Consider the following 16,992-nt stretch of genomic DNA (forward strand, 5'->3'; position numbering starts at 1 on the left):
AATGTCATGGAAGAGAGGCTATATACAAATTTTTAACTCCAATCTAATTGCCAAGAAAACGTAAAATGATTGATGTTTAAATGCATATGGTAACATTTCCTCAAGCATATGCATATAAATATCTAGGATCTGACAAAATTCATCCGCAATGCTGAACAACCAGCATCTGCTGAATGAATAAAAAAGATGAAAAATAAAAGTACACTGCTGCTGAAAAAGCCTTTATATTTGTATCCTATTTTCACATACGAGTTTGTATACATGTTTTCAAGTTGAGTTACTGTACTTGTAGTAACAATATGGTTAACATGTCAGTTGCAGAGCAGCAGCAAATCAGGGCACATGTTCTTCCAACAAAATGAATTCATTGGGTAAGGAATGTAACATGGCTCATTTACTGAAATAGTTAATCACCAATTGCATGCACGTAACTAAACCTCCCAACATTAGATGTTGGTTACAAATTCAGGAAAAAACTCTAACATCATTTCTTGCCTGTACCTGCAGTTGCTTGGAGTAAAGCTTCAGCTTGCACAATATTACTTTTCTCCAGTAGCCATAGTGTTCTGAATATATTTACAATAAAGTTTTATTACAGAAAACAAATCTGCAGGTTTTAATTGTTTCTTCTTTTTATACAGCACATTCACTTGTAAGTATTAAATAATATGGCTGCCATTAAATAAAACCATTATTTTGTATAATAATTGTACATTATTCATCATTCTAGCAATATTTTTGCCACACAAGTTCACTTTACCATTAAAATCGAATACTCTTGTAACTATTACAATCAACAATTTCAAAACGATAGTAATAGTTGAAGACAGGGTTCAGAAAGTCAACTTATTTACATACATGTCAAGTTTAATTGCTCGGTTGTTTTATGTCTTGCAACACAGCCAAAATTTCTTGAGTCATCAGTACTTGTTTCTCTTTAATACCTTAACAATACACAACGACATATTTGAAACAATGTCCAAAAATGTTACAGAGTCATAAGGCTTCCTGCTGTTATTGAATCTTTCAACTAGGCATCACTGATAATGTGCTCTATATGGCCGTGCATTGAACACATTATGAAACATTAAATCATATTTTTAAAGTTTATGCTAGAATTACGTACTAACAATTGTTTTTCCTTAGCAATAATGTTTTTGTACATTCTTACTTATATCTTGGATCTTAACTTTTTTTTTGTCTTGCTGATGGAATATTATACATCTTGATTACACTCACTTAGGAATATATTTATGATAATCACTTTCATGTGTTAAATGTAAACTAAGTTTGTAACTAGTTGACTAGTTTCAGCTTAGTGGTAGCCATCTTCAGAACTAATAAGGTTCTTGCTTCTTCCCGTTTCTTCAGTTGTTTTGCGTAGGGGGGAGGGGGTACATTTGTGTTAGGTAATGTGGAGTCAGTGTGTTTTTTCTGAAATTTAATTGTGTATTTGACTCCACACTATCTAACACAAACGAAATCAGAACAAGCAAGGACCTCAACTAGTTTTCAAGATGGCTACCACTAACCTGAAACTAGACAACTAGGTATTTATAAAATTAGTTTACATTTAACACATGAATATGATTATCATAAATGTATTCCTAAGATGGATTATTATTCACATATTTCTTTTATTAGCGTGATTTTTCAAGTGTAACCACTGTTCTTTCCATTTCTATGCAAGCAATATTAGGCAAACAAATTACGATGAGTAAAACAATCATATTCAAATTATTTTTAATTTTTGCCTATTATTGCCTGCAATTGAATTCGAAATTATTCCTTCTGTTCACTGATAAGCCCTTCAACTGAAATGCCATGTATGGTATCAAAAGCCCCTTACATACACAATACTCAACAAAAAATGAAGGCAAATTGAACAACTGTACAACCTAATGATAACAGTACAAATTTTGTAATCTTATACGTTAACATGTTTAGAATTTCCCTGTGTGTGTGTAAGTATATTAAAATTCCTGCGATGTAAAACTCAGTCCAACATACCAAATTTGAATTACGCACAATGGGAGAAAAGGAGGACATACCAACACATCTTAAAAAGCAAGAATCTCACTACAATTTTGAAACTTCTGTACAGTATGTCTAATTATTTATTGGTAGTTCATTAAAATGGTGTTATATTGGTTCACCCATACACATCCTTTAATTTATTCCCCATACCCCCAAGTTCAAAACACGGCACTATCAAATCAGCTGTCTGAAGTTCCAAAACTTAAAAATTGATACACTATATACTAAAACACTTAAATTCTAATTTGAAACAAGCTCTGAACCGTATGCTCTTGCATACCTTAATATCCATAGATGAACTTACACCATTACAACTGAGGTAAATTCTTGCCTATGTAGTAGAACTGGAAGTAAACTTCGTGGGCTGGATGATGGATGTTTTACGGACGGGCACAGTCTCTGGTGTTGGAATTGCATCACCTGTTGCATATGCCAAAACTGCTGGAGCTTGGCGTGCCTTCGTAGCAGACTTTTGCTTTGCCATTTGGTAATCCCCAGAATCGAAATATTTTTGCTGTTACCAAAAACAAAATTCATTTATAAAACTGACGAACTAATTCATAATTAGACGATGACGAAATCATTAATACATAATTACAGGAAGTGTTTCAGGAATCCACAGAAAAGGTAACAGAGATCATTGAAAATGAAGATGACCAGGCAGCTCAATTGGTACAGCATCTGGCTGCGGACTCGAAGGTCCAGGCTTTGATCCTGGGTGTGACGGGATTTTCTAGTTACTAAACTTCCAGAGAATGGCCCTGAGATTCACTCAGCCTCCTATCAAATTAAGTACCCGGTCTTTCCCAAGGGAGAAAGGCGGTCAGAGCATGGTGCAGACCACAACACCTCATTCTAGTGCCAAGATCAAGAAAGCATGGTTCTCTACCTCCATGCCCTCCAAGTGCCTCCATGGCATGTAGGTCTATAGGGGATACATACCTTCACTTTTATCTTTAAAAATGAATGATAAGATAGTTAATCTGCACTTGTCAAATCATGGCTTACTAATAAATCTCTCGAGACATTGCCAGTGCCGAGAAACAGTGCGGACCTTAATCCAATTGAAAATAGTTAGAACCTATAGTCCCGTTGCTCTAATTTCCAGCAGCCAATCGCGTTGCAGGTCGGCTACATTTAAACGTGTGCGACTTGTGTTTTAGTGATGAAGACGTTATTCATTTCTTAAGGCTCGATAAATACTTAATATAATTGCCCGCCATTTTGGCTCTTTTGTTGGCGTTTGCAGAAAGCACACGAAGACGTTATTTGCCACTCAATTATTTGCTGAATTACAGTGCGTTTGATTTATTACCATAGGAGCTACGACATGATAATATTTAACGATGTGGCAAATAGATTCCTCATATGGTAGCTCAGCATCGAAAGAAATGGCGAATGATACTACCTACCTAGACTTTATAGAGCCTTCACTTCCTAAGACGTAAGCAAAGAGGAAGAGTCACGCCGGGAATAACAGTGTTGCGACTATAACATGTAAAGCAAATGCTGTCAACAAACAGAACACCTCCAAGTTATCTGGAATAACAATCTCTCATTGCAGTATATCAGAAATCTGATTTTGTCCATGCACAGCTGTTACAGTCAAATGTTGTCATACCGAACAGTAGACTGTGAAATTATTCAAATAAAGTCCAATTAACCACAGCAAGCAATAATAAAATTGCAATTAATAGTTTTATTTAAGTCCGGTATTATTTTCTTCTAATTTTAAGAGTGAATTCAATGAAAAGGGCATGATTTCAGTAACTGTAGTTTACCTTCCACTTCAGTGAATTAGTGCCTTCATTTGAGAATAGAGCTTCAGCTTAAAATTGACAACTAATGCAAAACCATAAAAAAATCAATACAATTTAAGATAATGCAGTTTTTTATGCACTCTTATGGTTTTAATTTTACCACATCTTGGCATCCATTTTTACTAAGCTAATAACGTCATCATGGGGAGGATTAAATTTCATTCACATTTTTAACTGCCTCAATGGCCATGTGGTGACTACTGTTTCACAGTACAGGCAGGGTCGCTGATCTGAATCCTACCAGTTACAATGATAAGAATATTTACAGTCCAGTAACAGGATTTGTAGTATATTAACGTCACATAACAGAAACAAGAAAGAAAACAGGGAAGGGAGGAGAAAATGAGAGAAGGGGTAGGCTGACCATACGTACCGTTTTGAACAGGACAGTACCATTATTTTCCTACATTCGAGCTGTCCTGTCATTTTAGTAAAAATACCACTTTTGTCTCGTTTTTTATAAAATATTTTAAATTTAAAATATGTTCAAACATTGGTCAATCATAACCTAAAATCAATATTGCTTTATCTGATGGATTGGTGCACTTTTTTTTTTTAATGAATGAAAACTATCTAGATTTTCAGGATTTTTGTAATGCAATAGAGTTTATTCTCCCTCTGCCAGGAAGTACAGCTTCTGTTGAAAGAATATTGTATATAATGAGTATTATACGGTCAAAGGAGGAATTCACATCAAGTACTGAAGCAATGAGAGCTATGCTGTCAGACAAAATTGTGGCATTCAGCCCTCTCCCTCTATATCAAGCTAAAGTTTTGTATAAGATTAACTATTGAAAGTTCAAATTAAAATAATTAATCTTACAATATATTTAATTGTAAAGTATGGACAAAATGTAATTTTATTAATATTTCTATTTAATCCAATTGGATTATTTGATCCTATTTGATGTAGAATCATTTTATCAGAAAAAACATTTGTAATTACTTTTTTTTTTAAGAACATAACTCGTCACTTTCCCATCCCATTTTTGTCTCAAGAAATTAGGGTCAGTTTAAAAAGGGACATAGAAGTAAAGGTACAACCATGAAGCTTTTAAATTTATCCCTCTTAAGAACTGTATGCAAACTGCTCAAGTCGTTATTCAGATTTTAAACTTTCACCAAATATTCTGTACATAAATTGTAAAAAGCAATGTTAAATCCTTATGGCCTGTATTAAGAAAAACACCTGGTAGACTACATCAAAAGACTGTGGCCATTACTGAGAATACTTAAGAAAAATATTTAAACATTTGAGATGTCTAGTCGAAAAGTAACTGAATGCTGAAGGAACTATTTTCAGCATTATTTCTGAAAGTGATCTGTAATTAACTTGCATACATCATTATGGCCGACCTATGTAAAATGGCGAATTACGCGTACAGAATAAATGTTGAGGGTGTATGATGATGCACTTTGCACCCATTTACTTATACAGGATAGAAGGATGGATGGCAACTTTAGCTGCCAAAGACATTGGAACTTTCACCGTGATCTTCAATTTTTGTGTTTATTCTACCCACAAGACACTGCACTGGAATTATTTGATCCCCTTATCACAGACTGTTCAACAAACTGTAGTCCATCCTTGTTTTAACATTATACTGACGTAACAGCTTACACAAGCATTTTATTGATTTTTAAATTTTAATCACATAAGATTTTATAACTAATGTTTGCAACTTGTTTAGTTTTAATAGTGTTATATACTACAGTAGATCACATAAATGCACATCCAAACTCCTATGTATTCTACAGCATAACTTCTGATGATAACTCTGTAGAGTCGAAAACGTTTAAACTTATTAAATAATGTGTACAAATAACTTTTAGTTATTTTGATTCAAAGATAAGCATAGATGAACCTTGTTTAACCCAATTTAATCAGAACTTCTTGCAAACAAGGAATTCTATTAGAGTAGTAGAACACCTATTAAAATTACAAATATTTTCAGACACTATGCATGGATATAGTTCTAACAAAGTTTGCAAAATTTCTTACCCGATTTGCAAGTCTTTTCTGTAAAAAGACAGAGTGACCACTCATCGGCCTTCCTGCCATTGGGAATTTTGCCTTCAGCTTAGCTTCTTCCATTTTCTCTATATCTGTTGATGAAATCTAGAAAGATTATACATATACAATTTAAAGGAAATATTTGTTATTATCTAAATTAAAACACAATTTATACACACCATTAAAAGAGAAACAAAAACAATCCTCATACTTCATTTATGTAATATACTTTAAACAAACGTTAAATAAATCAAATTAAAAAAAAAAAACATCTATCAAATACTAATTTTAACAAGTACCCTGTATTGTTTTTTAATGAAAATGTATATCTTTACCAAATGCAATGATACCACTACTTATCTCACATGTTTAATATTATGACAATTCTGGGGGTCAAAATTTTTACTTTGTTATTATATTTGCAATACACATTGCCATTTTTGAGATACTTAACAATTTGCAAGTAGGTCACATAGTGGTGTAGATTCTCCCTCTACCCAGGAAACACGCAACACACTTTTCAGTAAATACACGCCTGGGTCCTGCTTTTAAGAAAAAAAACTGGTGTAATGCTAAGTAATGTGTGCTTCAAGTTTAGATGAACAATGACTTATGGCATTTTGATACGAGAAACAAGGTGGTGAGTTAATGAAAATTAGTGGAGTGTGATTATCTGAGAGTATGATACATAGAGAAAACTGATGCCAAAAGAAGAAAGAAGATTTCACAGGAAAATTTCTAACATCGTCATTCCTAAACCAGGTTTATAAATAAACAAGAAGTAGAGGATTTAACACAAATGAGAAAAAGAGAGCAGTGAGTTAGCGGTGTTGGGTGCTAACAGAAGAAACATTAAGATGAAAGTGGAAATCCCTCTGTATGTGATTTGCTGTACTTCTGCAATAATTTAAATAACAAATGATTTAAGTTCTTAATCAGTTTTTTAATGGCACTGTATCAACTCCAAAGGCAGTTCAGTCAACCATCTTTAGGACTATCTCTGCAGCTCTCTACCACAACATGTCAGAGACTGTCGGACATTGTCTAGTTTCAAAAATAAATTAAAATTGCACTTTTTGAATTAGATTCCTTTCAGTTATAAGCTCTTTTCTCTGCCATAGTTTTGTAAAAATATAGGCTATATATTTCTTTTTCCTTCCTTTCCCCTTTTTGTTCTCTTTATCAGCCGATGAATTTATTATCATAGCCTTTTTATCGTGAATTTTTATTTAATTTCCGTATTTCTTTTCTTTTTTATTATTATTACATTCCATTTTGATATATTCTTCCTTACGTTTTTCCATATTAACCATTTGTACTAAATGAGTTGCTTTCACTATATTCCAATGCATTTTACTTTCTTTTTTTTCTATTATGGTATTATTTTCATGTTGTTTAGTGTCGATTTTATTATGCTATTATTATTATTATTACTATTATTATTATTATTATTATTATTATTTTTTTTTTGTAATATGTTAGTATTTCTGTTCTTTAACATTTTGTTAAATTTTAACTGTTTGTATACTTTGTGACCTGGCAGAGTGTAAGAGAAGGCCCTATGGCCTTAACTCTGCCAATATAAATAATAATAATAATAATAATAATAATAATAATAATTATTATTATTATTATTATTATAAAAATCATAATAAGAAATTTCGCTTAATTTTTTTGTTAAATACATTTAATTTAAACCAGGGTTGGCATCTGCTAATATTACTGCAATCAACTTCATTGATTTCAAACAAAGTGGATAAATGAATTAATACCATTAGGTAGACTGGTACACCAAAACACGTTGTTGCAACAAATATAAAAGCAGATCCCAGAAAGAATGAGTCATCCTCCCAGCTGCTTTCCCTTGTTACAGTAATACTTTCTTTGGCACATGCTAGGGCATGATTACAATTAGTTCCTGCTGTCACTCCGACAGTGGCACCAGAAAGAATGAGAGTTAACTACGGTACTTGTTTTCTGTTGTTAATTGTCAGCACTATTACCGTTGGTAAATAAACGTGAAAATGAATGAATTCACTCGTATATTATAGCAGACGTGCTCAAATCGATAAGCTGGGAGATTCAAAGAAATTAATCTTGCACCATACAGGTAACTTGCGTGTAGGGTGGGATACAATTTCAAGAAAGAACTGAAGTACCAGTGGATTATAGTGTTTTGCTGATTAGGGTTCATATATCTAGTTACTAAGACAGCCACACATAGAACAAAGTTGTACTATGAAAGATTTCATTGCATTAGTGTTAAGATTTATTAAAAATGCTAATGCTTTTTCGAAAATAAAACATATTTAGTGTCGTGAACTAAGTTACAAACCTTTATGAAATCAATAACCATATAGCATATATACTTTTAAAGTACTATTTACAAAAACAAAAACCATTCATTTTTACATTCAAAGATTTCAAATACCTGCATGAAAATAATATAGCCCAACTTTATTATCAAGTTAAAGAAAAATGAGAAAGAAGTATATGGAAAATAATGTTAAAATTCAGTGTTGTGGAAAACTCAGATGCGACATTTAAACAAATAAAAACCATAATCACGAATGAGTAGCTTGCAGTCAATAATGGTGATATAAAAAGGAAACAGAAAACAACTGGTTATATGGAAATAAATGAGCTGTTGTGGGAGTGGGTTCTTCTTGCCCTTTCAAAGATAAATTCTGGACCAATTCTGCAAAGCAAACCCTTGAACTGGCAAAGAAATTAGATGAATCAGAATTCAAGACTTCTAATGGATGACTCCTAGTCTAATTAAATAATGTACAGTGATATACAGTACAATATTATGGTATAGTGTTACGACATTAAATTTAGTGTGATTAGTAAACTTTAATAGGTGTTTGATGACTGAATTACGATAAAATTTATGCAGAAAATGAGATTTCCATCAAGATGATTCACCAACAGAATAAGCAACAAAAAGCTGATTTAATATAAGTAGAGTTAAACAAAATATTTTGTACTTCTTGCAGTTTGCGGCACGCCATTTTGTTTTTCATTTACACAAATGATAAAATATCCCATTTTTATTTCACACCTGAATAGGCCTAATACAGAAACCTGTCCACAGACCACAATGGAAAAAAAATTAGGACCATGTCACTTCCGCCTTGAACAGGTTTCACTTTATTATAGAACAATAGTGTTAGTCTGGTGTCATGGCATATCTTCAAACAAGTTATAGTGTAGTATGGAGAATTTTGAGAAAACAGCTTTGTCTGTACTCATAATAAATTAAAATAGTGCTCTAGTTAGGCTGGTACACTGTACTGTCTAAAATAAAAACTCGCTGTTACCGTACCGGCAAAAAATTTAGACTCAAAAACATTAATTATGTTCAACTAGTCTTTAATACATTTTGAAATGGAGAATGTGAGATGTCTGAAAACATTTGATTTTGATATCTGGCATAGTAGTAATGGCTGGCATTTCATATTCTTTGCTTAAACATTTGTAAATTCGTTGTTTTATCAAAAACCATGGTGTGACACCTCAAGAATAGTTGTGATCCGTTAATTTCAAGCTTGCAGACAGTCATGGTATTTCTAATTAAAGGTCTATTAACCTGATGACACGGCGCCTCAAGACTGAAACCTCTAATAATAAGTAAAGAGACTCTAAATAAAGACCTAAATACGCAAGTTTAGCTAAAATTACGATGTCTGTCGATTATGTTCAGAATATGGCAGTAATCTGTGATGGCCTTATTATGAGAGATCTAACAATACCAGAAGCTTAAAATCACAATGTACTGTTAAGACCTTTGAATCTAGTTACATTCGCCAGGATCTTAAATTGAGGATGCATTCTCTGCTTCAAAACATTAAGTTTTCAAAGATAGTGAGATATACAAGAGGACAAAGAGTGTTGAAATAAACCCTAGTCAATTTTACAGAAGCCTGACAGAAAACTTCAAGCAGAGGCTTATCAATTCCTACAAGCATCCTACTTACATTCATAATCTAAGATTAGCCACATAAAATGGAAAACACGTAAAAAAAACTTGAAAGATTTGACTTGTAAATAGGCCTACTCCTTCTTCTTCAGCCCCTCATTTTGTCCATTTCATCCACTCTTCTCGATCATGGCTCATTCTCTTCACCTCCATCTTAGTTTTTGATTTGTAAATACAAACATATATAAACTATAGTGAGTGATTCGTGCATCTCAAACTTGTAAACATTTCCATCTTGAAGATAAGCGAAAATACATTCAGGCCTTCAGGGAATACGACTTCAATTTTAAACCACCAGAGCTTTGTAGTTTGTTACATATTATAATAGATTCTATTTAAATTTTAACTTCTGAATGCGAAGGCGCATTAGTATAATGAATGATATCTGGACTAAGAAAATGAATAAGTTACTCTTCTAGTAAAAGAAGTTCTAGACTTTTGTTCTCAATAATGTGTTGGGCCACCAGTGACAGCATTTAACCCCATTCATTATGTGCAATTGTCCTGCACAAGGAGGTCTGCGAGATGAGACTGCATGTTGATGAAATAACCTTGAAAAAGAAATGCAATATGAGACTGTATGGAGTCTATTCTAATCAAGGAGATTTTAACAGTACCCCCTAAAATTTTTTTCCAACTAAACTGCTGAATTGAAACCAATGCTAGCATTAGCAGAGAAAGTGACAAGTACAAAAAATATGAATTAGCTTTATTTGTGCCAGCAGATATTCAACTTAATATAATCATTGGCTGGATAAAATTTTATGGACAGATCAAGCACACTTCTTTCTTATTGGTATATTTAACACGTCTAATTGCAATGTTAATTCAACATGGTCTTCATGATTTGAAAGTCACTGTATGGTGTGCCTTCACTTCACAGTTCATCATAGGTTCGTATTTCTTCAAAGAAGACAACAATGGAATAATAGAAACTGCCACAGTAACGGAGAGCCTACTACAGTAGACTGAAGAACTTCGTCACATCTAGACTGAGGAATCATGACTGAAAAACATAATCTTCATGCAAACTGACACACTATTCCACATCTATGCCCCCGATTACTGGTACACGGATCTTTGGCAATCGTGTCATCGGTAAGAACCTTTCAATAATATGATGTCCGCAATCTCAAGATAACAATCTGGCCAACGTTTGGTTGTAGGGTTACCTTAAAGAACGAATTTTCGTGCCACATCCAACAACAAATAAAAGATGCTGTCTCGCAGGAAATTGGGAATATTCCAAGACATTGTCTATCTATAAAATACTGTACATGATGTCACAGAAAGAATGGTGTTTGTTGAACAAGAGAACAATAGGCCAGTAGACATATTCCGGTATTTTGTAAAAGCCAAACTTCATTATCTGTCCAACACAGTGATGTTTCTTCACTACCTCAAATATTATATTTGGAGATCCGGTATGAGACAAGCACATGGTGTTTTTGGATGAAAAATTTACCTAAAAGGCATGGTTTTTTAGTAGCATATTGTTTAAAATTTGAGAATTTATGAAGTATAAAGATATGTTTGTTTTACTTACTACATACAGTAGGCCTATATCGAAAAATAGGAGAAAAAAAGACTATGTAATACGAATATTAATCTACATATCACTTAGCCATCCCCTAATCTAACCCACTCTAACCTTGTCACAGTCCTCAAAGTTCAGCTTCCTGTTATGTTATCCTGCTATTAGCACATGTGCTCACATCGTTCAGAATATCCTAACATTTATATAGTAAAACTCCAAAGAGTCAAAAGAGAAATTTTTTTTAATTTAATTATTCTTAGTAGGCTATGGTGTCGATTTAAGTGGTGATTAATTTTTACTCTAGGCCTATTTGTAGTGTACAGAGAGGAGTATTCATTGGGATCTGAGGTAGCGGCCTGCTATCTGGCAGAAGAGCGGCTAGGCACGCACACACAGACACATTACATCACTTCTCTGCTATCTACGTTATCTGTTGTTACCAGCAATCAACATTTGCAATTATAAACAACTGTTTCACAACTTCTAATTGTGACATACCAGCACTGTCGGTTCTGTTTATTACACAACTCAGTGGGCATGTTGGAGAAAAATCCATGTTTTTCAATGCTGTGGCATCTGAACCAAGTCATGTATAGAAAAGTGAGGATCTTCGTAAAAGTGCATAACAATTTCATTAAGAGAGAGAGAGAGAGAGAGAGAGACAGAAATGTATTGCAGCGAATGGAGGACATTCTATCTCTGATCACGATAAATGTTCCTAAGTTGTATTTTTGGTCCTGGGAAAATATGCGTCTAAAAACAAGACCGTGTTTTCGTAAAAGATGAGTAGGTCTATTTTTTTCGGGACCAAAAATATAAATTCGCTCATCTCACTATGGTGGGCACTTCTTGCTCCCTTGCGCACCTAGTGCCTAGCAGTAGAAATAATATCTAAGAAGCAGGCAAACAAATGACCAACAACTATACGAGTGCCGTATATTCAAACTTTTATTAAAACTGTAACGTATCTAAAGCTATGTATCACAATAAAGTAGTGAGGTCAGGATTGTTTCTAAGGGTTTACTAGCACACGCTGATGGGTTCGGCATATTCACGAATATGGAAATAGGTGGGAGAAGTAGAGTAATTGTTGTCAACTACAAAAATAAATAGACAATTAATGCACTTAGTACAGAAAAATCACCAAATAGGCCTATTGCACTATGAGTAAACTTGTAAGAAAATATTGATTAGCATACACAGAACTATCCACTATTTCCCAGATGAAATAAAACTGTCATATAAACATGCGTTCTATTCTCAATATTTTCTAGCCCCTAATTTTCGATTAATACACACCTAAACTTGGCTCTAACCTAAGAGGAAATGCCACTGTCCCTGTACAGAAGCACGCCCAGAGGGAAGTATAATTGCTATTCAACCAATGGTAGAGGTCTCATTCCACGCTTGTCTTGAAGTTGGGCGAAGGTAGAACGCTTCAGACCGTTCAACTTCAAGTCAAGCGTGGAATAAGACCTCTGCCATTGGTTGAATTGCAATTATACTTCTCTCCTCCTCGACCGGCAATGTTTACTTCTCCTGTCAGACATTATGGAACGAAGTATAAGCCTACAACGATTCAAGTACACGTTACCATGACATTCTGCATTTGTCTCCAATTGAGCTAGTTAGCCGTATTATTATCTACACACAATACCGTTTCAATATTAAAATGCAATCCTGTATGTTTATATATAACAGGCACACCTTTTGATTTTGCCAAAAATATACTCCCAATGTATAATAGGTACTATTCGATATGCCAGTAGACTACGTAGTAGCTTCTCGCATGTAGGCCTAATTCTCATTTCATGACTGACCTATTTTAGAACTGCATGCAGTAAGTTAGGTTATGTACCACTGATAATGCTATAAATAACTCATATTAAATAAATATAACTTGGACCCTACACTTTTAATTGAACACTCACATCTTCTGGAGGACTTTCTTGATCTTTCTCACTTTCTGCTGTCACAGTTTCATCTCCAGTTGTCATACTTTCTTTCTGTTCCGACATGGTCTCGCAATTAGTCCTCACAATTCTGTGGGGAGAAAATATATCAGGATTATCCCATTTAAATAACTACCAGCTCAACAGTAAGGCAATAATTAACTTTCCAATTTCGTAACACACTGATAGCCTTGGCACAATGGCGAATTTGTCAAAATACATGCATTGTAATTACACAGTTAATGTCCGAAATAATGTATACTAATTGTATGGTTATAGTGGAAATTTTTCTTAGTTAACCAATGTGTAAATGTACAATTTGAAACATGCGTTTTCCACTAAACAAAGGGAATGGTCAACGCACCTCCTGATCAAAAACAAACACGAAATGAGTCATTCAAATATGTATGGCAAACTTATAGCACAGTCTAATATATACAGTCGCGCAACTTCAACACTTGCCAACATTCACGACACTAGCGCTCAAGCGGCAGGCAAGGCACTGGTCATAGGGTTGATACAGCCAGCACGTGCTTCAAAGGTATGCGAGATGTTGTAATAACGTTTTAATCATGCATCGGAATAAAGGCAATGTGTGCAATGACGAAAATTGCAGTAACAACAAGTTTAAATCTCCGAATTTGTCGTTCTTCAGATTCCCTAAAGACCAAGAGAAAATCATAACTCAGTCATAACCTATAATCCACGCTGTAGGTAGCCTACGTATTGTGTTCTATAAAACATTTATTACTTATCAGTTACCTATTTGTATGTCAGGAAGGAGAGTTTAAATAAAAACAAAGTAAATACCTGTTACAATATATTATTTTTTTTGCAGAGATCATGTGTAAATGTGTACCGATTTTGGATAATGTATCTACAGTTTTTAATGCAAGTAATTCCATAATTTTTGTATTCGTGTTTTTTTCTTTATATTTTTCAAAAGTTGAATGTTATATCCCATTCAAGTAGGGATTATGGTGTTAATTTTTTCAAGAATTCATGGCGTATTATAATCCTTTTGCAAAATATTCACTTCTCGAAGAAATCCAGACTGTGTCGATAAATTTCTGATGTGTTGGTGTAGATTCATGTGGCAGACGTATTAAGTTCTCAAGAAATAAAAGAGCCTTTTTTAATTTAATATAAAGAGCAATCTTTTCTGTAATAATTTGCATGACTGTTATTGGTGTTGATTTTACATTACGTACCAGTGATTATTTGAGCCGTTCAGAGCAGAAGTGGTATAAGTCAAAATTAGGTAATGAGGTTTAAAGTAAATATTCTGTAAAATACAGCGCAAAGTAGCAATTAATATATCCTTCGTGCTATTCACTGACTACTAATAGTTTAAATGAATTCAATATTAACTGCTACTTTGCGCTGTATTTTACAGAATGTTTACTTTAACCCTCATTACCCATTTTTGACTTACACCACTTCTGATCTGAAAATAAAATTAGGCCTACATTTTCTGAGTTAATTGAAGTTACAATTTTTTCAACAAAGTTGTGTATTCATTTGTTCTCACCTACGTCATAATAACAGTAAGTGCATGTAAATTATGTATTATATAGGTAGGGTACGGGTAAGTTAAAATTAAGCTTATGTGTGAAAACTGGAAATGTAATGTAAAATGCGGTAAACTTTCCATAAAAATTTAAACCATAATATCAGCACTATTAGCGACTCAAAATATTAATAAAAAAATTGAAAAATAATGAACTTCATAAATCAATGTCTGTCAAATTAAGGTTTAAATCTTCTCCTTTTTTATTTTTAAGTGTACCTCAGCGGCCGAGTTTACCCCAATTTGCGGTATGGAAAATAGTTAATTTCTCAGGAAATAGGGAGAGGAGTTCACCACGCGATGTACCCTACGAGATATGCCCTACAATTTTTACTCTTCTCACAGGAAATATAGAGTTCCAATAGTTTATAAATATATTTAGGAATGAATTGAATTAACCGTCCACGTACAAACAATTATATTATTTCAAACCATGATACGTGATCAGGGCCATGATTCAGTTGTAAGGAGCAGAAAGAATTACGTTTATTCCCAGCTTCTGAAACTTGTAGATTAACTGCGTGTGAAATTCTTCCAGGATTCTAAAGTAGAATTAGTAAGAACCATATACACTTATTGTATAGCATAAAAATATAAAATAAATTACGCAAAACCCGTTTTCTGATGTATTATCATATGTCGTGTGCACACTTTTAACTTGCCTGCCGCTAGAGGGCTACTGTCGCGCCAGCTGTCAAATGTTGCCATATTTTATACGTATGAGTTGGGTGACTGTACTTATCGTTGCTTACGGGATTACACAAGCTGGCGCATAGCACGATCGAGAGTAGGTCTCTGTGAGTCATGACAATTTCTGCCGCTAGGTTCGCCTCTCTGCCCTATGAAATGATGAATAGTACCATTACAAAGCATTGTGCATCGTGAAAATAGTTCGATTAATTGTGCATTACTGATTGAGTACGAATATTATAAATATGCCAAGCATATTACAGTGTTATTTGAAGTTTGTTCAGCTAAGTTATATTCGAAAATTGTCTGTGTTTTGCTATGTGAAGAACTCGGTACCAACAGGTCGTATCTTTATAGGTTAAGGTAAATGTCAAAGTTCTCTCGTATAACAAGCAATGCTATGTTAAAAGTGGCGAATTGCATTTTCCGACTCTCGAATGATGTGACCCGAAATGTAAAATAATTTCATGCATTGTTTCACTTACCAAGCATTACTGATATAGGCCTAATGAAAATGTGAACGACGTGATGTAAACATTGAAGATAATGTTGTTACTATTTTCCCTTTCTCTTTTAGAAAATACCGACAAAATTAATTAATTATCTTCATGCAGTCGACCTGGTTGGCGAGTTGGTATAGCGCTGGCCTTCTATGCCCAAGGTTGCGGGTTCGATCCCGGGCCAGGTCGATGGCATTTAAGTGTGCTTAAATGCGACAGGCTCATGTCAGTAGATTTACTGGCATGTAAAAGAACTCCTGCGGGACAAAAAATTCCGGCACATCCGGCGACGCTGATATAACCTCTGCAGTTGCGAGCGTCGTTAAATAAAACATAACATTTAACATCTTCATGCTGTACTTATTAGGTAATTAATGTGTATTTGTCTGTATTTTAGACCTGTGTATTGTTACGTAATTATCAGTGAATTAGGTTAGAGAACTTAACAAGGTTAGTATGAGATTAGGTATGCACCTCAAACTGTAACTAATAATGGCTGCTGCCGAAATAGGCTGAGGTGGTTATCGTGTGAAACAAATTATATCTGGAATATCTAGTTTTATTATATACGGATACGTAAAGTTTTTTTTTTTTTTTTTTGTTTTGTTTTAGCATGTGTTTGTAATTTTGTGAGGTTATGTCTAGCCTAATTTCTTTTTATTCTTGTATCATTACCAATACATTAATTTATTTTATAATATTCATTTCAGGTGTTACATCTATGGTGGCAACTCTACTTATGTTAGGATATGAAGTAACAGTATATATTCAACTTCATCATTTGCTAAAAATTAAAGAAAAACTGTATGTGTTAGACTCATTCCATCGTCATTTCTTCTTATGTATGTGAACCACGTTCGTTCTAAAAGTGCTACAATAAATGAACACTA

The 16,992-nt window shown here is 33.8% G+C and overlaps 1 protein-coding gene across 2 annotated transcripts; it reads right to left on the minus strand.

The window, feature by feature from the left end:
* Positions 1–208: 208 nt before the first annotated feature.
* On the minus strand, positions 209–13,844 carry endos (endosulfine alpha). 2 transcript variants are annotated; one of them, XM_069826373.1, is made up of 4 exons: positions 13,707–13,844; positions 13,322–13,433; positions 5,860–5,976; positions 209–2,551 (listed from the first exon to the last, which is right to left on the minus strand). In XM_069826373.1, the coding sequence occupies exons 2-4, from the start codon at positions 13,406–13,408 to the stop codon at positions 2,369–2,371; spliced, it is 387 nt and encodes a 128-aa protein (XP_069682474.1). In that variant the 5' UTR covers positions 13,409–13,433; positions 13,707–13,844; the 3' UTR covers positions 209–2,368. The 2 variants fall into 2 exon arrangements, with proteins under 2 accessions (XP_069682474.1, XP_069682475.1); XM_069826374.1 differs by having other exon boundaries at positions 13,578–13,713.
* Positions 13,845–16,992: the final 3,148 nt, after the last annotated feature.

The sequence above is a fragment of the Periplaneta americana genome, chromosome 5 (assembly GCF_040183065.1).
Source record: "Periplaneta americana isolate PAMFEO1 chromosome 5, P.americana_PAMFEO1_priV1, whole genome shotgun sequence".
Classification (NCBI taxonomy): Eukaryota; Metazoa; Arthropoda; class Insecta; order Blattodea; family Blattidae; genus Periplaneta; species Periplaneta americana.

Coding starts and splice junctions, on each gene's coding strand:
- endos (XM_069826373.1), bottom strand. CDS start 13,408: ATGTCGGAACAGAAAGAAAGTATGACAACTGGAGATGAAACTGTGACA. Junction 5,977..13,321: donor AAGAAAGTCCTCCAGAAGAT/GTGAGTGTTCAA, acceptor TAATCTTTCTAG/ATTTCATCAACAGATATAGA. Junction 2,552..5,859: donor AGAAAAGACTTGCAAATCGG/GTAAGAAATTTT, acceptor TTTTGGTAACAG/CAAAAATATTTCGATTCTGG.